Here is a 25,062-nt window from a genome sequence, read left to right as displayed (position 1 = left end):
ACCACACCCAGCTGATTTTTTGATTTATTGTAGAGATGAGGTCTCACTACCCAGGCGGGTCTCGAACCCGCGGGCTCAGGCAATTCACTCACCTCAGCCTCCCAAAGGCGCGGGATTACAGGCTGAGCCACCGAGCCCGGCGAGTTAATTTTTTTATATGGGGAGAGACAGGGATCAAGTTTCATTTTTCTGCATGTAGCTATTTGATTTTCTCAACACCATTTGTTGAATAGGGTGTCCTTGCCCTGTGTGTGTTTTTGTATAGAGAAAAATCTTTCATGAAAGGAAATAGCCAATCCATGTGCAAACTTCATTATTTGTCTTATTTTAAGAAATTGCCATAGCCCCCCCAACTTTCAGCAACCGCCACAGTGATCAGTCAGTAGCCATCAACATCAAGACATGTGTGACTTTCTAAAAGGTTCAAATGATAATTAGCATTTTTTAGCAATAGTGTATTTTTTAATTGAGATATACATTTTTTTAAAAGAACATAATGCCATTGCACACTTAACAGACTGCAGTATAGTGTAAACATAACATGTATATGCACTGAAAAACCAGAAATCTGTGTGATTGATTTTATTGTGATATTCACTTTGTTGCAGTTTTTTGGAACTGAGCCCACAATAATGGAGGTATATCTATATCAAGATAGGAGACATTTTCACAGTAAACAAGGTTTTGTGTCAAATTAAATACCGTTCAGGTTTACTTTACATCATATTTTTATTGAAGACATATACAATGACACCTTGTTTACTTATTGCTTTCTCTTTTATTTTAATTTTATTATTATTATTTTCTTGGGCTAGAAGCCAGTGGCACAGTCATGGCTTACTGCAGCCTCAAATTCCCGGGCTCAAGTGATCCTTCTTCTTTAGCCTACAGAGTAGATGGGACTACACAGGATGTGCCACCATTCTCAGCTAATTTTTTTTGTTGTTGTTGTAAAAATGAGGTCTCACTATGTTGCCCAGACTAGACTGATCTTGAACTCCTGGGCTTGAGCAGTCCTTCCACCTCAGCCTCCCAAAGTACTAGGATTACAGGCATGAGCCACAGTGCCTAGTCTCCTCCCCCCCCCCCACCTTTTTTTTTTTTTTTTTGGAGATGTGGGATACAGTTCACAGTTAGGTATAAAAATGTTCATTATGCATGTTCTCTTGTTGATGAAGTGTGTCCCCTGCCCCACCTTCCCTGGCAGTTTCCCACTACTGTCAGTCTCTTTCTTATAGTATTATGATAATTGTTCAAGATCTGCTTATGAGTGAGAACATGTGGTACTCAGTTCTTTGTTTCTGTGACAGATCACTCAATATTATAGACTCTAAGTCCATCCAAGTTGCTGCAAAGTTCATAATTTTGTCATTCTTTATGACAGCTTAATAGTTCATTGTATATATGTACCACATTGTTTTTTATCTAGTCTTCTTTCGATGGGCAGTATGGTTGGTTCCCTGTTTTTGCTATTGTAAATAAGGCTGCAATAAACATTTTTGTGCAGATATCTTTTTCATAGAGTTATTTGCATTCCTGTGGTTATATTCCCAGTAGGGGGATTGCAGGGTCATATGGAAGGTTGATTTTTAGATCTTTTAGGAATCACCAAACTGTTTTCCACAGAGGTTGTACTAGTTTACACTCCCACCAACAGTGTAGAAGTGTTCTCTTTTCCCCACATCCTCTCCAGCATCTGTTGTTTTTGTTACTGATGATGGCCATCCTGATAAGAGTTAGGTGGTATCTCAGTATGGTTTTAATTTGCATTTCTTTGTTGACTAGTGAGGCTGAGCAATTTTTCATGTATCTGTTGGCTGCTCATATGTCTTCTTTTTTTCTTTTTCTTTTTTTGAATTGGAGTCTCATTCTGTCACTCAAGTTCTGGGAGTGCAGTGGCACCCTCACAACCACCCCATTGTCGACTTGCTAGACTCCAGTGATCCTTCCACCTTAGCCTTCCAAGTAGCCGGAACTCAGGCGTGCGCTACCATACCCAGCTAATTTTTTATTTATTATGGAGACAAGGTCTCGCCAAGTTGTCCAGGCTTTTCTCAAACCTATGAGCTCAGGCAGTCCTCTTGCCTCGACCTCCCAAAGTGCTGGGATTACAGGCTGAGTCACTGAGCCCAGCTTCATATGTCTAATTTTGAGAAGTGTCTATTCATATCTTTTGCCCGCTTTGTAATGGAGCTGTTTTTTTCTTTTCGGCACATTTGAATTCCTTGTATATCTTAGATATTAGACCTTTGTCTATACAAAGTTAGCAAATATTTTTTCCCAGTCTATGGGCTGTCTCCCTGCTCTCTTGATGGTTTCTTTGGCTTGATGAGATCCCACTTTTCTACCTTATCTTTTATGGCATGGGCACTTGGTGTTTTGATCAGGAATTGGTTACCAGTTCCAATTTCCATAAGAATGTCTCCTGCATTTTTTAAGGTTCTTATAGTTTGAGGTTTTTGCATTTAGGTTTTTGATCCATTTAGAGTTTATTTTTGTGTATGGTGATAGGTAGGGGTCTTGTTTTAAACTTCTGCATCTGGTCAGCCAATTTTCCCAGCACCATTTACTAAATAGGTTCTCCTCTGCCCGGTGGTTGATGGTAGAGGCTTTGTCGAAGATGAGTTGGTTGAGAAATTGAGGTTTCTGGAATCTCTATCCTCAGGCTGTTTTGATGATTGTAGCTTTATAATAAAGTTTAAAGTCTGGGGGTGTGATACCTCCTGCTTTGTTTTTTTTTTTTTTTTTTTGCTGAGGATTGTTTTGGCGATTCATGGTCATTTATTTTTCCATATGAATTCCTGTATTATCATTTCCAGGTCTGAGAACAATGCTGCTGGTAATTTAATGGGTATTGCATTAAATCTGTTGATTGCCCTGAGTAGGATGGACATCTTAAAAATGTTGATTCTTCCAATCCATGAGCATGGAATATTTTTCCACTTGTTTGTGTCAACTTTGATTTCTGTGAGTGTTTTATAGTTTTCGTTGTTAAGGTCTTGACTTCTCTGGTTAGAAAGACCCGCCTGGGCAGTGAGACCTCATCTCTACAATAAATAAAAAAATCAGCCAGGCGTGGTAGCGCATGCCTGTAATTCTGGCTACTTGGAAGGCTGAGGCGGAAGGATCGCCGGAGCCCAGCAGGTCGAGGCTGCGGTGGCCGGGAGTGGCCACTGCACTCCAGTCTGGGCGACAGAATGAGACTCCAACTCAAAAAAAAAAAGAAAGATGCCACAGTATTTCTTTTGTGTGTATGACTGTTGTGAAATGGATTGTGCTTTTTATTTGGGTTTCTGTTTGCTTATTGATGGTGTATAGGAATGTGACTGTCTTATGCTCATTTATTTTGTACCTGGAGACTTTGCCAAAGTCCTTAATCAGTACAAGGAGATGTTTGACAGATTCTCTTGGGTTTTTGAGGTACAGAGTCATGTCATCTGCAAAAGGGATAACTTAACTTCCTCTTTTCCTATTTGGATAGTCCTGATTTTCTTCTCTTGTCTGATTGCTCTAGCTTGGACTTCCAATGGTATGTTGAACAGAAAGATGACAGTAGGAATCCTTATCTTGTTCTGGTTTTCAAGGGAAATGGTTTCAATTTCTGTCTGTTAGCAGTATGTTGGCTGTGGGTATGTTCCATCTATGCCTAGATATTCAAGGGTTTTTATCAAGAAGCCATGCTGGATTTTACTGAAAGCTTTTTCCATATATAATGATATAATCGTGTGGGTTTTTTCCTCTTTACAACTGTTGATGTATTTTATTACATTTATAGTCTTGCGAATGTTGAACCAGCCCTGCATCCAATGGATGAAGCCTACTTGGTCATGGTAGATGATATTTGAGATGTGTTGTTGGATCCAATTTGCTAAAATCTTGAGAATTTTAGCGTCTATGCTCATCTAGGATATTGGCCTGTAGTTCTCTTTCTTTGTTGGATCTTTACCCGGCTTGAGTATCAGTGTGATGTTAGCTTCATAAAATGATTTGGGGAGAGTTCCATCTTTCTCAATTGCCTGGATTATTTTCAATGGGATTGGTATCAGCTCCTCTTTATATGTTTTGTAGAATTCTGCTGGAGAGCCATCTGGTCCAGGGCTTATTTTTGTAGTTAATTTTCATATGACATAGTTGACTTCCTGTTATTATTGGTCTATTTAGGCTCTTGGTTTCTTCTTGTTTCAACCTGGGGAGGTTGTGTGATGTCAGAAAGTTCTCTGTTTCCTTTAGGTTTTCAAGTTTGTTTCCATACAAGTGTGTATAGTAATCTCTGATAATTCTTTGTATTTCTTCAGGGTCAGCTGTGACTTCATCTTTTGCATTTCTGATTGTGTTTCTTTGGGCTTTTTCTCTTTTTTTCTTGATCAGTCTAGCTAAGGATTTATTAATCTTGCTTATCTTTTCAAAGAACCAGCTTTTTGTTCGTTGATTTTTTTTTTTTTTTTTTTGTATTATATTTTTGTGTTCTGTGTCCCGAATTTGGACTTTTACTTTGACAATCTGGATTCTTTTGCTGCAGTTAGGATTTTGGTGACCTTGCTTTTCCAGCTTCCTTAGGTTATTTGTTAGGCTTCATGTTTTGTAGAGATATGAATTCCCCTCTTCGTACTGCTTTCATGACATCCCAGAGTTTGCTAAGATGTTTCTTTGTTTTCCTTTGTTTCCAGGATACTTTTTATTTCTGTTTTGATTTCCTTTTTGACCCAACGGTTGTTCAACATTATGCTGTTTAGCATCCACGTCTTTGTGGGTTTTGGGGGAACTTTATTGGTGTTGATTTTTATTTTTATTCCACTGTGGTCTGAGAAGGTACATGGCAATATTCCAGTCTTAAGAAATTTGTTTATGCTTGATTTATGACCGAGGATGTGGTTGGTCTTAGAGTACAATCCATGTGGTGATGAGTAGAATGTATATTCCATAGTTGTTGGGTGGAGTGCTTGGTAGGTATCAGTTAAGTCCAATTGGTCAAGTGTCATGTTGAGGTTCCGGATCTCCTTGTTGATTTTTAGTCTTGATGATCTGTCTAGGGTTGTGAGTTGGGTATTTAAGTCCACAGCTATGATAGTGTTAGAGTCAATATCTTTTTAAAGTTTACCTAGAAACTGCTTTATGAACATTGGTACTCCTGTGTTAGGTGCTTATATGTTTAGTATGGATATTTCTTGTTGACGTGTTGAACCAGTCATCATTATTTAGTGACCTTCTGTATCTTTTTAAATTTTTGATAGCTTAAAGGGTATTTTGTCTGATATTAAGATTGCAACTGTTGCTTTCTTTTGTGTTCTGTTCACCTGAAAATGTGTTTTCCATCCTCTTACTTTGAGTCTGTAAGTGTCCTTTTTGCTGAGATGAGTCTCTTGGAGACAGTATAGTTTTTCATAATGATATTTTATTCATTTTGCCATTCTGTGTCTTTTCGGTAGTGCATTTAGTCCACATTCAAGCTAATGATTGAAATGTGAGAGTTTATCCCTGTCATGAGGTTCTTATAGAGTTTAAGTGTTTCTTGTAGAGCTGGTCTTGAGGCAGTGTAAACCTCAGAGATTGAACGTATGGGAAGGATTTTGATTTTCCATTGCTGATGAAACTTAGCTTAGCTGTGTGGGTAATTCTTGGTTGAAATTATTTATCTTTGAGAACTTGGAAAATTGGACTCCAATCTCTCCTAGCCTAAAGTGTTTCTGTGGGTAAGTATGCTGCTAATCTAATTGGTCTTCCCCGGTAGGTAGTCTGACTTTTCTCTCTCACTGCCTTTAGGATTTTGTCTTTTACAACTACTTTGTATAAGCAAATTACTGTGTCTAGGAGCTGGTCTTCTCATTTGTTGTTTTTTGGAGGTTGTCTGAATCTCTTGTGTTTGAATGATCTCATCTCTGATGAGATGAGGGACGTTTTCTTGGATAATTGCATGGAATGTTTGTTCCAGGGTGGTCTCTGTCTCTCTATTTACCTCAGGGATTCCAATTAATCTTATGTTCGACCTCTTGATATATTCACACATTTCTTGGAGGCTTTGTTCTTTTTTTTAAGCTGGCTTTTTCTATGTTTTTAGCTGTTTGGGTTTGTTCCTTAGTTTGGTCCTCAAGCTCTGAGATTCTTTCTTCTGCTTGGTTAATTATGCTTTCCATGTTTATCAGTTTGTTATTTATTTCATTTACTATATTCTTTATTACAGTTATCTTGGTTATCAACTCCTTAATTCTTTCCTTTTGTCTCTCCTCATTTCTATTTATTCTTCTATTAATATCTTGATATCTGGGTTTGGGTTTTGAGACCAGTCATTCTTGAGGCTCTTCATTGTTTGACTTCCAAAGTCTGTATTCCCAGTTGATCTCCCAGGGATCTGTGTGAGACCCATATTCTTCCTTTGTTTTTTTCTTCATTTGTGTATGTTTTGCTCCCCCTATTTTTTTATACTTCTTTAATTCTTTTGTTCAGTAATGGGGAGATAGCTTTTACTTCTGTTTGTTCAGTCTCCTTCCTTATGTAGATCCTCTGGCTTTGTTCTGTTTTGAAGTTGGACTGGGGTTGGGGGGCTGTGCTTTTTGCAGTTTTGAGATTTAATTAATGGGGAAACTGATGTTTGGAAGATATCTTCAGATCCCAGTACCCACTGATAGGTGTGTGGGCCCCCTGGAACCCACTTCCCACCACTTAACAATCTCTCCATGCACTTGGGGTGTATGTTTGCCCCCGAAAGCAAAATGAGGTAAGAAAAAGGGAAAGAATAGAAAAAGGAAGAAGGAAGATGAAAGGAAGGTGGAGAGAGAGAAGAAGAAGAAGGAAAACAGATCCACGTACTGACTAATGAATAAACAGAGAAACAAAGACCAAAAAAAAGCAAAGACAAAAAAAAACCCTTTTGATGTACTTGCCTTCAAAACTACCCCTACACAAACAGAAACTCCTAATAATAAAACATTAAAATAACAGAAACAAAGCAAGTACAAAAACAAAAGCAAAAACATAAAGAGAGAAGGAAAAAAAACTAAAGCAAAAAAAAATCAAAAATACTTGCTCTGTAGCCATTTCTGTAACTCCAAGTCCCTTTCAGCTGCCACTGCTGCATTAAGGAGCAGCTCTGATCTTCAACCCATCCCCTCTGCTCTCAGTGCAGACTGATAGGGATTCTCTCAGCATGGGTCAGATGCCCAGTGGGCTACTGTGGGAGGAGGATGGATCAGATCCAGACTCATCCGACTTGTCTGCTGCTGTCGCTGCTGTCATGTCTCCCAACTCAGATCTGACATGTCTGTGCCTGTTCTAGTGTGGGGAGGGTGATCTGTCTCTCCAAGTCTGATGAGGGGATAGCCTCTGGGTTGCAGGTTGTAGACTGGCCTGAGCTGGGCAGAGCAATGCCTGTTTCAAGACAGAGAAGATGGTACCATTCGGCATCTCCTCCCCATCAGCAGGGCTGAGTTCCAGATTTCCACACCTTGCCATTTCCACAATTCCTGGGACTCCTGCTGGTCTACTGCTGCAGGTGATGCCGGGTGCCCAGTGGTGAGGGGCAGCTGTTCTTTGCTGTCTCCTCTCAAGAGAGCCCTGGGAATGGCAGATTATCCTGTGCCCTGGAGTCTCCAACATCAGGGCAGTGGTGGGTTGCAGTCACCTCCAGAGGAGAGCACCAGGTGCATGAACCCAAGTCTCCCTTCAGAGGGATGTTCACTCACTCACCGGCACATACCCACTCGTGCAGAGAGTCTTTATGGACATTAGCTTTTGTGGAATATCTCACACTTCGACCAGTTCCATCGCCATCTTGCATCTGTTTTGGCTGTTGTTTTCTTATGCTATCTCATTTTAGAGCTTTATGGCCATATTTATCATTTAGTTTAAGTCTCTTCTTATTCAAGTATGGGCTTAGGAGAGTTAAGAAAATTATCATTGGTTTATCATTTGAAATACTTCTTGTTATAGAAAAATTGCACAGAAAATGATAAAGGCAGTATGAAACACTTATGACTAACTATTTTTTTTTCCATTCTGGTCTCAACAAAAAGTTTTGTTGTTTTTTTTTTAACAAAAATATGCTTGAACCTTTAGTAAATAATTCTTAGATGTTTTCATTTTATGTACTTTCAGATGCTGCTGTTAATTCTGGAGAACTGTGGTTTGTAAATTTCTACTCTCCAGGATGTTCACACTGCCATGATTTGGCTCCCACAGTATGTATTTTTCACATTCTGGGTATTAGTTTTATTTCTAATTGATCTGTTATTTGTACTTTTTTAATATGTTGGATTTTTTTTCTATGACTAGTAATTGGACCAACAGCAATAATTATGAAATACTTTTAAATATCTGTGGTTTTATTTGATAAAAAATATACTCCTTTAAAAATATATAGTTTGACATGTACTCAAGAAAAGAAAAATAATCTTATCAGAGGAATGCGTCAGTACTTTCTTTTCCTCTCATAGTGGAGAGACTTTGCTAAAGAAGTGGATGGATTACTTCGAATTGGAGCTGTTAACTGTGGTGATGATAGAATGCTTTGCCGAATGAAAGGAGTCAACAGCTATCCCAGCCTTTTCATGTTTAGGTCTGGAATGGTAAGGGATAAAGTTAGAATTTTTTTAAACTCATGAAACTATGTAATAAATGAAATACTAGAGAAAATACAGTATGTTAATTTGTAGAGTGTTTTGGTTTTTAAGTCTTATTTTAGATGCCATCCAACTAGGCCATAGTGATAATAAACATTTTGAATTGTCTTATAAATATTTCCTGATGTCATTATGTTGACTTGGCTGTTTTCAGACTTAAGTGTTTGATATTTCATTTTCTGTCTTAAGAAAAATTACTTATCCAGTATGCATATTATACATGGTGGTTTATAAAGTGTTTTACAAGTATTGTCTCATTGATTATAAAGCTCTGATATCTTCCTCTCGACCTCCAGGGCTCAGGTGATCCTTCTACCTCAGCCTTCCAAGTAGCTGGAACTACAGGTGCATACTTCCATGCCCAGCTAATTTTTTGATTTATTGTAGAGACGAGGTCTCGCCTAGCTGCCCAGGCTATACTCTAACCTGTGGGCTCAGGCAGTCTCCTCACCTTGTACTCCCCAAGTGCTGGGATTATAGGCTTGAGCCACCGTGCCCAGCCATCCTCCCCCATTTCTATCGAAGAAACTCTATTGAAACTATTATAAATAGTATTATTAAAATGTTTTTGTCAAGATTATGAATATATTATTTAGAAATATGCTGTACTGTTAAGAAACAGAACTTTATTGCACTATTCAAAATAATGTAAAGTCAAATGTATTTGGTACTACTTTTAGTGAGTTTTTAAAAGAAAAAGTAAAAGATGTGTCTCTTTTTATAAAAATTCAATAGGCTGCAGTGAAATATCATGGAGACAGATCAAAGGAGAGCTTAGTGAGTTTCGCAATGCAGCATGTTAGAAGTACAGTGACAGAACTATGGACAGGTAATTCTTTTAATTTGCTTGATTTTCAAGGTACTTTGAAATTGACGTTTTATGTATTTAATGGCAGTATTAACATTTTGGTAATAATATTGAGACTTTAAAGTATCTTTTTCCATCTTCTTAGAAGGGATTGACTCATTTATTCTGATCTCTGTTGAATAGAAGGCATTTGGCAAACTAATTATGTTTTGTACAGAATCTAAAACAATAAAGATATGGAAAATGGATATGAGATGAGGCTAAGTAAAAAGACATCATTCAGAGTGCATCTAAATGTTTGCAATGCAAGTGTTTTATTGCTCTCCTAAGCTTGCTATTTCAGGCAGTAAACTCATGCCTAATCAGTTTATTTTTAAAGTTTAAAAACTCTTCTAATTTTAGGCTTTTAATTCATTAAGTGACTTTAGGCAGGTTATTTACTCTGAACTATCTGTGAAATGATAGTATTTGAAGCTAAAGATGTTTGAATACTAAGCCTTAATAAGAGATCACTGTGTATTAGGAGAGCTGGCAATACTTTATGAATCTGACAAAAACAATGGATTATTGAGTCAAGTGGTATGGGGAGGAATATGGCTGACCAAATAGTTGGATGAAGTTCAGATCATAAGGGGCCTTACTTGCCAATTTAAATTTTTTTCTTAATGAAATAATGAATTTTGATCTTATGTGATAGAAAAACTTACAGAGCCATTGAAGGAACTTGACATGCTCAAGAAGATTTTTAGAAAGATAACTGGTAATACTCAGAGTGGATTGGAAGAGGGAGAGATTAGAAAGAAAAAATCATTTAGAAGACTTTCCATTATCAAATAATAGGTAATCAAAATTTGCTTTATTTTCTTTTAAGGAAATTTTGTTAACTCCATACAAACTGCTTTTGCTGCTGGTATTGGTTGGCTGATCAGTTTTTGTTCCAAAGAAGGAGGTAATTTTATTTGCTATTTTGTTGGGATGAAGAGACCATGGCATTTACATTTTAGGTGACAGTTTTAAGTGTGCTGCTATAATTGACTATTAAATAATCAAAACTATAATTTATGCCCAATATTATAATTTTCTTAATGTATATTTACCTTTTCCATTATTTTATATATAATAGGTTATCAAATTATTCATTTTTTAATTTATTCCTTATGAAATGCATTTTTAACTTAAATATATTTATGATAAATTGTACTTTCAGGCAGCCACTGATATATTTGGTAGTTGGCAAAAATAAAGCATTGTTTACAGCTATAACCTTTCTGTGTTAATCCATTTTGCATTACTATAAAAAAAATACCTGCGACTGGGTAATTTATAAAAAAAAAAGATTTGGCTAACAGTTTTGCATGGTGCTGGCATCTGCTTGGCTTTTGGTGAGGCTTCAGAAAGTTTTCTGTCATGGTTGAAGTCAAGGGGGAGCCAGCATGAGAGCAGGAGTGTCACATGACAAAAGCAGAATTCAGAGAGGAGGTGCCAGGCTCTTCTAAACAACCAACTCTAATGTGTACTCATAGAACAAGAAGTCACTCATTACTACAAGAATAGTACCAAGCCATTCATGAGGGGATCTGCCCCCATGACCAGGACCTCCTACTAGGCCCCACTTCTTACATATTGGGGATCACATATCAACATGATATTTGAGGGGATAACTATTATCATTCTGTCCCTGGTCCCTCAAGTTTCATATCCTCCTCACGTTGCAAAATCATCCCTTCCCAATAGTCCACAAAAATCTTAACTCTTTCCAACATCAACTTAAAAATCCGGAGACTTATCTCAGACTCAAAGCAAGTTCCTTCCACCTATGAGCCTGTAAATCAAAAACAAGTCATTTACTTCCAAGATACAATGGTGGCACTGGCGTCAAATAAATATTCCCATTCCAAAAGAGAGAAATAGGCCAAAAGAAGGGGGAGCAGGTCCCATGCATGTTTGAACCCTTGCAGGGCAGACATTATACCTTAAGTTTTCAAAATAATCCCTGACTTCATGCCCCTGAGCACACTGGGGTGAGGGGTGGGCTCCCAAGGCCTTGGACACTCTCAAAATAATTTTTTAGAAATATGGACTTTTCTTTATATATGTGTGTGTGTGTGTGTGTGTGTGTGTGTGTGTGTGTGTGTGTGTGTATACATGTTATGTATATATAACATTTATACATTTGCCTCATAAAATTATGTATTTGAAGATGACCACTTCCAGTTCTAGGACTTTTCCTTCAGTAAATTAAGTTGAAAATGCCATACCCTAAATATTAAACCACAAACTGTTAATGGTAATTGAATTTAACAATGAGATCGGTTAAAAATGGTTCCAATATAACAAAGTTTTGTAATTCATGAATATGTTTTCTTGTTTAATCTCAACATGGGTCTTTTCCCCACACTTCACTTCTCACCCTTTATGCTGCTATGTTAAGAAAGGATTGCTATAATCTCAGCACTTTGGGAGACTGAGGTGGGAGGATTGTTTGAGCCCAGGAATTCAAGACCAGTCTAGGCAACACAGCAAAACTCTTTCTCTACAAAAAAATAAAAACCTTAGCCAGGCATGGTGGCACGTGCCTGTCATCCCAGCTACTCAAGAGGCTGGAATGGAAGGATCACCTGAGCCCAGGAGGTCAAGATTGCAGTAGGCCATGATCATGATACTGCACTCCAACATGGGTGATAGAGTAAGACCCCAACTCAAAAAAACAACAAACAACTTTATGACTTTTTTTATTTTTCACTTTTTACCCCAGGCAAATTATTCTTCATCTTTGTAAGCTCTGTGATATTAGGCTCCCTTTCTTCTGAATCTTACCTCATTATATTCGAATGCTCTTATTTATAGAACTTTCATAAAATAGTTAGGAAGCTGTTCTAAGATCTATTGTATTTTGAGGATCCTTTACATACTTTTATCAAATAGGTCCATTACATTTTATTTCCTCCAAATTATTAGCTCTTTTGGATAAAGTGGATTGTTGATAGGAAGAGAGATATAAAAATAAGATTCTAAACAGATAATGATTCTAAAGAGATTCTCCCTTTTTAATGGGAATGTTTATTCGATGCTTGTGCCACCATTGTATCTTGGAAGTAAATAACTTGGTTTTTATTTTACAGGCTCATAGGTGGAAAGAACTTGCTTTGAGTACTTTTTCTTTGCAGCTAGAAATCCTGAGAAATTGAGGGGAGAGAATGAAAGAATGTGTTTATGTGCATTTGTGTAGAGAAAGGTCCCAGTATCTATCAGTAGGGCCCAATTAATTTGCTAAGAATGAACATGGTAATTTGAGGAAAAGGCAAATAAAGTATTTTCATTGTGCTTAATAAAGCTAAAACTCCCTCACACAGTTTTTCTTTTCACCCAGATTGTTTAACGTCACAGACACGGCTCAGGCTTAGTGGCATGTTGGTAAGCATCAATCACTTTATAAAACTACATCACCATGTTAAGAAATACATCTAGAAGTGAATTGCACATATTTTGTTTTACAGGCTTTTGAACACTTAACTCACTTATTCATAATCTTCTTTTCTGATAAATATATTCATAGCTGAAAGTTTTTAAATAATTAGTTGTGTTCGATAAATTTTGGCATGTGGTGCTTTCATTGTCTTTTACTTTTAACTGTTCATAATTTATGAATTTCTCTCTAACTGAAATTATATAGCAGTGTTTTATCATTTTTAAACTTTATTTTTTGTTTTGTTTTGTTTTTAGTCATTTTGTTATTTAACTCTCATTATGTCATGGTTGGGGAATATAGACTGTATGATGTTGATTCTTTAACACTATTGAAGCTTCCTTTGTGTCCTGGCAGTCTGTCAGTTATTCAAATTGTGACCATTCTGTGTGAGCACTAAAATTATATATCCTCTATGTATGTTAGGTGTAATTTTTATATCTATTAGATCAAATTTATTAATTATGTTATTAAAATCTGCACCATTTAATTTTAGACTACTTGATAGTTTCTGAGTGATGCATGTTAAAACATCTACCTATAATTGTTGATTTTTTTATTTCTCCCTGTATTTCTGTCAGTACTTGTTGGCAGCAATATGTACATGATCATTATATCCTTCTGTTGGCTAATATTTATATTTCTTTGTGCATTATAGATTTTTTACATAAATTCTGTTTTATTTGATATTAAAATCACTAACTTAGTTTGCTTTTGTTTCATGGCCTCATTTCACCCTATGACATAGGCCCTAGACCCACATTACACATTAGAATCACCTGAGGAGTTTTTAAGAATGATAAAAAACTAAAACCAGGTCCCTCGGATTCGTTAAAATGAGAATATTTGACAGTGAGTTCTGAGCATGGGTATTTTTTGTTTGGTTTGGTTTGGTTTGGTTTTGGGGTTTTTTTGGTTTTTTTTTTTTTTTTTACTCTTTGGCAATCAGAGTGAGTGATTGGCCTGTATTTTTCCTTTCCAGTAAAGTCTTTATGTGTTTTTAACATCAAGGATATGCTAGCCTTGTAAATGTGTTGGAAAGTCTTCTCCCTTTTTCTCTTTCTTGGAAACAGTTTCTGTACAGTAGATGTTCTTTCTTCCTTAAGTGTTTTATTTGGTAGAATTCATCAGGGAAGCATCTGAGCCTGGAGTTTTCTTTGAATCCATATTTAAAGACTTTTCTGCAGTCTTCTTTTATATATATATTGGATTATTCAGATTTTCTTCTTCCTCTGTGTAAATTCTGTTTTTCTAAGACTTGGTTCTTTCATAAATTTCTAAGTGTTATTTCTATAAAATTGTATGTAGTATCCTCCTATGACTTTTTTTATATCTGTAGGAGCCGTATGATGACCCTTTTTACCTTTTGATAATGGTTTTTTGTACCATCTCTGTTTTATTCTTGATTATCTCAAGATAAGTTTATCATGATTTACGGGTCTTTACTGCTTCCCAATTTTTAGCTTTATTGATTTTTTTATTGCACATTTGGTTTTATTTTTTTTTGAGTTAGAGTCTCACTCTTTCACCCAGACTGGAGTACAGTGGCCGCTCCCGGCCACCGCAGCCTCACCTGCTGGGCTCCGGCGATCCTTCTGCCTCAGCCTTCCAAGTAGTCGGAATTACAGCCACGCACTACCATGCCCGGCTAATTTTTTGACTTATTGTAGAGATGAGGTCTCGCCTGCCCAGGCGGGTCTCGAACCCGCAGGCTCAGGCAATCCACTCACCTCAGCCTCCCAAAGGCGTGGGATTACAGGCTGAGCCACCGAGCCTGGCTTGCACATTTGGTTTTTATTTTATTGACTAATGCTTTTATTTCCTTCTACTTTTTTATGGTTTAATTTGCTGTTTTTCTAAATTGTTGAGATGGATGATTGAGCCTTGATCTTCAGGGTTTTCTTTCTAATATATGAATTTATACTATAAATTAGTACAGCTTTAGCTACATCCTGTATTTTGATATGTAGTATTTTCATTATCAGTTCAAAATATTTTGTAATCTTTGCTTTTTATTTTTTCTTTGAGTCACAGATTTTTATTACAGTATTTAGTTTCTAAACATATAGGAGATTTTTTTAAAGTATTTTTTTGTTATTATGGCTAGCTTAATTTCACCATGGGTAGTTGAACGTGGTTTCAGTTTTTTGAAAATTGTTGAGCTTTGCTTCATGGTTCAGTGTATGATTAACTTTTATAAATCTTTATGTGCACTTGGAAATGAATTCCATAGTTCACCAGGTCACACTTCTATAAAATCAGTTGGGTCAAATTTATTAACTGTGCTAATCAAGTCTTCTAGATCTTAGTAATTGTATTGTTTGCCTGTTCTATCAATAACTGAGAAAAGTGTCTTAATATCTTTTACGGTTATTATGGCTATTTCTGTTTCTTTTGTTCTCTCAATTTTTTCTTTATATATTTTGATCCTTTGTTATTAGATGGATACCCATTTATAATTGTTACACCTTATTGGTGATTTGAATCTCTAACCTGATGAAATAACCCTCTTTGTCTCCTGGAATGCCTCTTGTCTTCAAGTGTGCCTTGACTGGTATTAGTATAGCAATATGAGCTTTTCTTTGGTTAATTTCGGTTAATGTTTGGCATATCTTTTTCCATTCTTTACAGTCAACCTTACTGTATCCTTATATTGAAGGTGTATTATTCTGCATTCAGCATATAGTTAGATTTTGTGTTTTATCTGGTTGTCATTCTTTACCTTAGTGCATTTACATTTAATTTCATCTTCAATATATTTGACTTTATACTTACAATCTCTTTAGTTTTCTGTTTGTCCTACCTATTTTATAATCTTTTTTTTTTTCTTTTTGCCTCTTTTTAATTTGTCAAGTGGTTTTTAAAATCCCATTCTCAGCTGGGCTTGGTGGCTCAGCCTGTAATACCAGCACTCTGGGAAGCTGAGGCAAGTGGATTGACTAAGCCTGCAGGTTTGAGACCATTCTGGGCAACTTGGCGAGACCTTATCTCTAAAATAAATAGCAAATTAGCTGGGCATGGTAGCACGCATCTATAGTTCCAGCTACTTGGAAGGCTGAGGCGGAAGGGTCGCCAGAGCCCAGCAAGTCAATGCTGGGGTGGCCGTGAGTGTGCCACTGCACTCCACCCTGGGTGACAGAGTGACACTCCAACTCAAAATAAAATAAAATCCCACTCCCCTCTCTGTTGGCTCTTTAGTTTAGTTACCTACCCTTTTATTGTTCTTTTAGTGATACCCTAGAAATTATAACATTATGACTTATTTATTTCCAAACTAAGCAAGAGCCTTAAAACAAAATTCTTTTCCTATGTATGCGAATTTCCTATCTTATTTTTTAATCTTGTATTATTTTCTCTTTAACTTTTTTTAGTTATGTCTTAAATGCAATAAAGTGAGTACATCTTAAGTGTGTAACTTCATTTTTTTTTTTTTAAGACAGGACCTCATTCTATCACCCAGGCTGTAATGCAGTGGCATAATCATAGCTCACTGCAGCCTCAAACTCCTGGGCTCAAGCAGTCCTATTGCTTCAGCCTTCCAAGTAGCTAGCACTATAGGCCTATAGGCATGTACCACCACACTCAACTAATTATTTTTTTTGTAGAGACAGAGCCTTGCTATTTTGCCCAGGCTGGTCTCAAATCCTGACCTTAAACAATCCTCCCTCTGTAGCCTCCCAAAGAACTGGGATTACAGGCATGAGCCACAGCATCCAGACCAACTTAATTACATATGTGTGCTACATATGTATGCTCTCATTTAACACTGCTTAGATCAAGATCTATTCTTTCTGACTTTTTCTTTGATTTTCTGAAGTTTCATTATGATATGCATAAGTGTGAATTTATTACTTACTATGCTTGAGATTTATTGGAATTCTTGAATGTAGGTTAATATCTTTCATCAATTGTGGATCTTCTCAGCTGTTATTTCAGTTAGCATTTCTGTTCCTTTCTCCCTTGTCTTCCTAAGATTCCAGTTATGTTAGACCTCTCTTTATTTACCAACTTATCCAGCTCAAAAATTTTTTTAATAACTTGAACGTCTGTGAAATGTACTTTTCATATTGGATTTGGAGCTTATTGAAAGGAGCTCAGCCACAGTAGGTGAAAACTGGGAAGGCATTCATTTAAATGCACATTGTAGACACAGACTATATGATTTTTTGAAAGAGTAGACATAATAAAAAGTCTTAAACAATAGTCTGTTTGAGTTTCTTAAACCTGAGGGGGATTATTGAACATCTTGCTTTCTAGAAAATATTGTAAATGTAGATTTTGTAGATTTGTAGAAAGAATTATAAAAAGTAGATTTTTAATATTATGGAAAGACTACAATTCATTATCCCAAGTTATTGAGTACGATTTTAAAAGTGTGAATTTTATAATAGAAAAACTGTTTTTAACTAAATAAAGGTAAATCCCTTTAACTTTTTTTTCTATTTAAAATGTGGCCTGTTTTTGTTTCTTTTCATTTTAGGATGGTCTTGTTAATGTAGGATGGATGGACTGTGCCACTCAGGAAAACCTCTGTAAAAGTTTGGATATTACAACAAGTACTACTGCTTATTTTCCTCCTGGAGCCACTTTAAATAACAAAGAGAAAAGTGATATTTTGGTATGAATCACTTTAAAGTAATATCTTTACATATAAATCCATACACATGCAACTTTTGTACATAATTTTGTAAGCAGGGACAAGGAAATCTGTTTATACAGTCTGATTTTAAAACATTTTATTTAGAACAAATATTTAATTTCTGAGATTCTGTTCAATACATACTTCAGTTTTATAAAGTATGTTAAAAAGATCATTTTTAAACTGGCATAATATTTAAAACCATTACACTTTTAAACCCTAAGAGTATTTAATACATTCTTAGGTTAAACAAGAATTTTCTAATATTAAAAAATATAAATCAGTGGTAGTTTTGACTAGAGTCTAGGTATATATTGTTTTAAAGCATCTGTGGGATTCTGAAGTAAACTCAGTTTATAGATCTGCTGATGTGGTTTACCTCCCTATGTTTATGAATGAGGAAATGGAGGTTCAAGCTAGTTGTCAAGTTGTCAAGGAACTAAGGTAAACAGTGGGTTATCAAATAGGTCCCTAGGGAATCTCAAAAGAACACAAAGGACTCTGATAAAAACAAACCTCCTTTCATTTTTTTGTTTGGGGGTTTTGTTTTTTTTTCCTGTTGATGAAGATGACACATACTTGTTTCAGAAATTCATATACAGTAAATAATTATATAAAGAAAGATGCAAAGTTATCTAAAACCAAATCACTAATAGACAACCACCATCAAATCTTGGTAAATACCCTTCTTGATCTCTACTTACACACAATTATGATTGGCTCAAAAATTTCCTAGTTTTTATCTGTGGCTTAAACCTCTGCCCTTCTCTCCAGATATATTATCCATACCCACACACACATATATATATAAACACCAAATCCTGTTCAGTATTTTTCCTAGGACATTAGTCATTCTTGATTCCTCCTTTTCTCATACCTTATAACCAATTCATAAGGAAAATATATGGTTCTATCTTTAAAATGTTTGCAGACACATAAAACGGATAGATACAAATATGTGATTTTTCATAAATGGGGTAATATTCTAGGTTCAGTTTTATTATCTAATTTTTTCATTCAGTTTCCTTGTCAATTAATATATTATATATACATGTTTCCTTGTCAATTAATATAACGTATACATGTTTTTAAAATACACTTTATAAATTAGTGTTTATACATTATTCTTTTAGTAATTAACAGTCTCTGAATAGTAATCAACTGACTAAAAGTGACATTTACTTTAATCATTTCTTTCTTGATATTTCTTTTTCATGGTTATAGTGTTGTAATGAGCAATCTTGTATATTTATCTTTATACATTTCTTCAGTTATCTGTTTAGAGTCGGATAACTGTGACCATTGTAAATTCAATCCATATTGCCAGACTGTCCTCCCAAAAAGTTGTGCTAATTTACACTGTGCCTTCAATTCACAAGGATTGCCTACACCCTGGCCAATGCTTAATATGGCCTCTTGCTTTGAGTACCATAATCTCCGTGCTTTGTGATATAAAATTGCAAGTTCAGATGCTGTCTTAGGAAACAGAAATGAGTGAAACCAGAAACGTAATCCCAGGAAGTGATGAATTAAATATCATTGCCCCTCCTAAAAGCATTCAAGTTTTGTTTTGTTTTGTTTTTGTTTTTTTGAGTTGGAGTCTCACTCTGTCACCCAGACTGGAGTGCAGTGGCCGCTCCTGGTCACCGCAGCCTCGACCTGCTGGGCTCTGGCGATCCTTCCAAGTAGCTGGAACTACAGGCACGCACTACCACGCCCGGCTCATTTTGATTTAGTGTAGAGATGAGGTGTCACCAAGTTGCCCAGGTGGGTCTCGAACCCGCGGGCTCAGGTAATCCACTCACCTCAGCCTCCCAACGGTGCGGGATTACAGGCTGAGCCACCGAGCCTGGCTCAAGTTTTAAAAATATAAAACTTTATGGCAGCTAAAATGCATCTAGAAGATGAAATTCAGAGGCTAGACAGGACAGTATCCCTTTTAGGTATAACTGGCAAATTCTGCTCTAAGATAAACATGTTTATAATGAGGTTCTAGTAGATTAATCACCTACACATTTATATAAGCTGTCATAGGAGTATTTTTGGTAAAATTTTTATAATGTGACTAAAATGTATAAGCTATAGAACTGAAGCATGAAAGATTTGTTTTGACATTTTAAACTCCTTGGCAGTGGAAATTATTTCACATAGATCTAAAAATATGCTATATGTATATATTTTTAAGTTTAAGATAATTTTTTATAGATTTGTTCTCATGTCTGCCACTGTTAAGCCTGTAGATACTGTGGTAGTTCCTACAAGTTTTTAATGGAGTTTTAGATCTTTCAGGTAATATTTGAGTTGTTAAATGTAGATGGCTCCTAATTAAAGATATATATTAAACTCTGTTTTGTCAATCTTCATATACAATTTCTTGATGAAACAGTTGCTGCATTCTCAGTAAAAACACCAGTTTCATTGCATGGAGGGTGCTGTGGGAAAAAAAATATGCTGAGGATAAGGTATGGACAGAAATAAAGGAGATTTGTTAGAAGGGCCATTTTTAGTTGTTTGTGTTTTAAATAAGAAACATGTTTAAGATAAGATCGTTGTCAGTATATTTTACTCTAAAAACTCTTAAGTGGTTCAGTTTTTGGATGTTATCATTTTTGTATTCCTTTATAATGAGCAATAAAATTCATTCCAATTTTCTATTGATAAGTTCTTCTTAATTGTTAATTATTGGTTGGGGTATAAAGCATCTTAGACCATCAGATATTCAAGTATTGCAAAAATTTTTATTTATTTATTTTTTTTGAGTTGGAGTCTCACTCTGTCACCCAGACTGGAGTGCAGTGGCCGCTCCCGGCCACCGCAGCCTCGACCTGCTGGGTTCCGGGGATCCTTCCTCCTCAGCCTTCCGAGTAGCTGGAATTAGAGGCATGCGCTACCACGCCTGGCTGATTTTTTTATTTATTATAGAGATGAGGTCTCGCTGCCCAGGCGGGTCTCAAACCCGCAGGCTCAGGCAATCACTCACCTCAACCTCCCAAAGGCGCAGGATTACAGGCTGAGCCACCGAGCCCAGCTTGCAAAAATTTTTAAATGAATGTGTAAAGCATTGACATTCTGTAAAGCATGATTAGCATTAGATTAAACTGAACATACTGTGGTTTTCTTCCTGATGATTTAAAAAGTCACTCCAGGTTATTGTGAGGATTTCCATGGAATAAACAGCATAGTTAATAGAAAATGCCAGCCAGGCTCAGTGGCTCAGCCTGTAATCCCGCGCCTTTGGGAGGTTGAGGTGAGTGATTGCCTGAGCCTGCGGGTTTGAGACCCGCCTGGGCAGCGAGACCTCATCTCTATAATAAATAAAAAAATCAGCCAGGCGTGGTAGCACACACCTGTAATTCCGGCTACTTGGAAGGCTGAGGCAGAAGGATCACCGGAGCCCAGCAGGTCGAGGCTGCGGTGGCCGGAAGTGGCCACTGTACTCCAGTCTGGGCGACAGAGTGAAACTCCAACTCAAAAGAGAAAAAAAAAAAAAGAAAATGCCAGTCAATGAAATACCTAATAATGGAATTTATTATACATCACTATTTTTAAGAAACAGCCCTGTTAAATAATATTTTTAATAATTGCCAAAATATACATTTGGAATCATTTGAAAAACTGTTTAACTTCTATTACTATTTTCTTAAAAGTACTCCTTTGGAAACCAAAAAAAAGACAGCAAATATAATAAATGTTTATTTGAAAAGATTACAATGTGATTTTTTTGTTTGTTTTTCTAGTTTCTTCATTCATTGGATGCTAAAGAAATATATTTGGAAATAATACATAATCTTCCAGATTTTGAACTTCTTTCAGCAAACACACTAGAGGTAATGTTTTTGCTAATAAGTAGCAATAACTGTTGTTAACATTCCAAATCTTAACATTTTAAAATTAGCATTTGTTTTATTCATCACTAGAAAAAATTGAAAGTAGCAGTTTCAAAGGATTATATATTAGTCAGTTTTAAGTTAAATTCTAATTGTAGTTCTGGTGTTGCTAGTTCAGGGTGGATCTGTAGTTGTAGAAAAGCTACTAGGTCTTGAAAGTGGGCTTCAAAAAGAATGTTAGAAAAGGTAAGATTTTATTGCTCAGCAACTTTGGATCTGATTTGAAACTTACATTCTTGCTTACAGCACTGTTTATATTGTTCACTGAGAATTAAAAAGCATTCAGTTTATGAATAGAATGCTTAGAAATATTCAGTTTGTGTTAGAATCAATTTTTTTTCTTCTTATTGATCACAGGGCTTTCTAAGTCTGTGTTGCTACCATATCTTGTGTTAAACCTGAAAAAGCTAACTTTCATATTCTCCAACTTTTTAGCTATATTTTAGCTCTTTACCATATTTTTTTGACACAGCCATCTACTTTAAGATTTTTTAATTTAGTGATTTGCCCTCCTGTAACATTATAAAATTGATTTATAATCTAATAATTTATGCATTATTCTAAATAAACTATAAAATAAGAATGAATGGGTCTAAATTTTAGACAGTATTTTAAAGTAATGCGTAGGGAAGCAAAAAAACAAAGATTAGAATCCTTAGAATTTTTCGTCTCTGACTTTTTTTTTCCTGTCATTTTTAAGGATCGCTTGGCTCATCATCGGTGGCTTTTATTTTTTCATTTTGGAAAACATGCAAATTCAAATGATCCTGAGTTGAAGAAACTAAAAACTCTACTTAAAAATGATCATATTCAAGTAAGAAAAATATATTCTGCCTAGCCTTCTGCTAGTATGCTTTCTTGTTAACTTAATACATATAATTAAATTTCAAATAACATAAAAATATTTGTCTGAAATTCTAAGTTAAGAAGCCCATGAGTGCTTTTGGTCTTTGTGTTTTCATTTTCCTTTTGTGTACTAAAAATTGATATGAAATCTGAAAGTAGTTCATTTTCATTTCTTTTGGCATCTAATAAACCTGTATCATATAATTTTTCTTGAATATATGCTGTAAAAGTATCTTTTCCTTTTTAAGATTCTTGTATTTTTATGTAAATAGTTCTTACTCATTATTAAAATTTAGGGTATATAAATAAGCACAAAAATGAATTAAAATAATTATTAAAAAAATCACCCACACTCTCAATACAGTTGATAATTCTGCTAAGAATTTACTGTATAACCTTTTAAACATTTTGTGAGTGCCTGTATGAGTATGTAGGTATACATACATATGCACACATGCATATATATTATAATAGCCATTGTAATAGACATATACATGTAATATATGTATACTTTTTAATAAAAATGGATTTACTATATTCTTTTTCTTTTTAAACTTTTCTATTCAACAATACCATAAACTTTTTCTTGGGTCTGTGGAGAAAAAAAATTATATATATATGTTTTATATATAAAATCTATATGTTTATATATATATATCCTCATCATTTTCTAAAGGCTAAGCCATTTTTATTATTTTTATATCAAATAATATAGGACCTGTCCAGTTATATTCCCTTAGTATAAGAAATTTTTGACTTAAGATTATGTATTTTCTCAAATACTTTCTATCCTCATTACTAGAGTTTTCCAGAAAGTTTATCAATTTATAATCTCACCAACACATATGAGTGGCCATTTCTCCATGCTTATGGCAACCATGGTGCTGTCTTTTTCTTGATAATCTTCATTATTTTGATAGGTCAAAAGTAATATGTTAACAATATGCACTATCATTTATTTGCATTCTAGTGATTGGAGAAAGATTTGTTTTATGATTATTAACAAGTCACAATTCTTCTCTAGTTTGTCTCATACCCCTGACTCATTTTCTTTTTCCTGATAGGATGTTTGCCCATCTTGTTTCTTAATGGATCCTCCGTTTTAAATGCTGCAGATTTTTTATTCTATATCATTTACCTATTTTATTTATACTGTTCTCTTTTACTCTATGAAAACATCAATCTTTATTATTTCTGCTTCCTATGTCTTATTTAAAGAGTTATCTCTCCTTTACCCCAGGATTATATATACATCCTCTACCTTTTTAGGCTTCTTAAATAATGTCATACTTTCTTGGAAATTTCCTCTCAGGTTTTTAAAGTCTCTAGGAAGCTTTTTCTTTTTTCTTTTTCTTTTTTTTTTTTAAGTAAATTGAGTTTTTTTAATCTTAGATGTAAATGGATTATTTCTGTATCTTATTTTTATAGCCCATTAACTTCTGTTTAAAAGCTATGTCATTAGAGCAGTGTCATTTTTGGATTATCATTTGAATGTGTAAGATTGTATATCTTTATCAATTTCATCCTTCTCTTTCTACTCTAGGTTGGCAGGTTTGACTGCTCCTCTGCACCAGACATCTGTAGTAATCTCTATGTTTTTCAGCCGTCTCTAGCAGTATTTAAAGGACAAGGAACCAAAGAATATGAAATTCACCATGGTAAGAATGAATAAAAGGATAAAAATTAAGCTTCATTTTCAAATAGAAATGTTTTAATTGTGCTTTTTTCAACTTGTCTTGTATGAACATGCTTATGGCAAATAACTTTGCTCTCATTAGTAAACATAAGGAAAGACGTTGAATTATATATAGCTGTTTAATTCTCTTGAGCCTTATTTGTAAAATAAATTTATTTTCTCTATTCAGTATTTTGACCAATGTTTCTGGTGATTCATGGGCTAGTGGGGAATTTAAGTCCTGCTTGTTAGCAGAAGTTTCATTCCAGGATGCCATGTGTAGCCTCTCAGCCACTACAGGCAATTTCCAGACATCCTTTTGGATTTTCCCCCAACTAAACTTCCAAACTTCTCTATTAACTGCCTTGTTGCCTTTCTACTTTTCAGTTTACTTGGGACTTTAGCTTTGCATTCAGTCCTAATTTTAAGAGTTTGGGATATACAATAGTTGCTATCCTGAAAGTAATCAAATATAGCAAAAGAGACACATAAACTACCAACTATAATACAGTGAAGTGAGTGACAGAACCTAGTGAAATGCCTATTAGGTGACAAGCACTGCTTTAGGTGTTAGAGATACAAAATCGTGAGACGTGAACTCTCAAGAAGTTTAAAATACAGTGTAATAGAGACAGGAGGAAGGAGAGCCATAAGAAAATATGAAAGATCTTTCAATGGCCATTATGTGTAAATTACAGTAAGATCAAATAAAGAGTCTGCATAGTATAGGTCAGGAGGTGACATTTGAATTGAGCACAAAATACTTTATATCCCAAAGCAAATATAGTGGGAAAAGAAGTGGGGCCTCTCTGCTGGAGGAACCATTTAAGCAAAGGCTTGGCAAGATAACCTTAACAACCACTGTTTGTTCAGTACTTTCTATAAGTCAGACATTTTGCTAAATGTCCTATATACATAATCCATTTTTATTTTCACCACAACCCAGTAAAGGAGAAACCTGAGTCTCAGGCTAAGTAACTTGCCCCATGACAGACAACTGCAAACTGAGTTAGGCAGATTTTTAATTCATCAATGTCTGACTTCAAAACCTAGGCTTATAGCCACTAAACTATGCCATGCCCTAAAAGTGACCAAACTTTAATCATGACCACATTTTAACAATGGAGAT

The 25,062-nt window shown here is 35.3% G+C and overlaps 1 protein-coding gene across 1 annotated transcript in view; it reads left to right on the top strand.

Moving 5' to 3' along the window:
- The window catches only part of DNAJC10 (DnaJ heat shock protein family (Hsp40) member C10), a 69,823-nt gene that overhangs the window by 18,138 nt on the left and 26,623 nt on the right, over nucleotides 1-25,062 (top strand). The window contains exons 5-13 of the mRNA XM_008057950.2: nucleotides 8,089-8,171; nucleotides 8,427-8,558; nucleotides 9,348-9,441; nucleotides 10,292-10,369; nucleotides 12,791-12,834; nucleotides 17,367-17,504; nucleotides 21,263-21,352; nucleotides 22,113-22,226; nucleotides 23,802-23,916. Coding sequence (XP_008056141.2) covers nucleotides 8,089-8,171; nucleotides 8,427-8,558; nucleotides 9,348-9,441; nucleotides 10,292-10,369; nucleotides 12,791-12,834; nucleotides 17,367-17,504; nucleotides 21,263-21,352; nucleotides 22,113-22,226; nucleotides 23,802-23,916 — 888 coding nt within the window. The remainder of the gene's footprint in view (nucleotides 1-8,088; nucleotides 8,172-8,426; nucleotides 8,559-9,347; nucleotides 9,442-10,291; nucleotides 10,370-12,790; nucleotides 12,835-17,366; nucleotides 17,505-21,262; nucleotides 21,353-22,112; nucleotides 22,227-23,801; nucleotides 23,917-25,062) is intronic.

This window comes from Carlito syrichta, unplaced genomic scaffold (genome assembly GCF_000164805.1).
Source record: "Carlito syrichta isolate Samal-C Ts95f unplaced genomic scaffold, Tarsius_syrichta-2.0.1 Scaffold303167, whole genome shotgun sequence".
NCBI lineage: Eukaryota > Metazoa > Chordata > Mammalia > Primates > Tarsiidae > Carlito > Carlito syrichta.
This window is presented reverse-complemented; position numbering and strand designations above follow the sequence as displayed.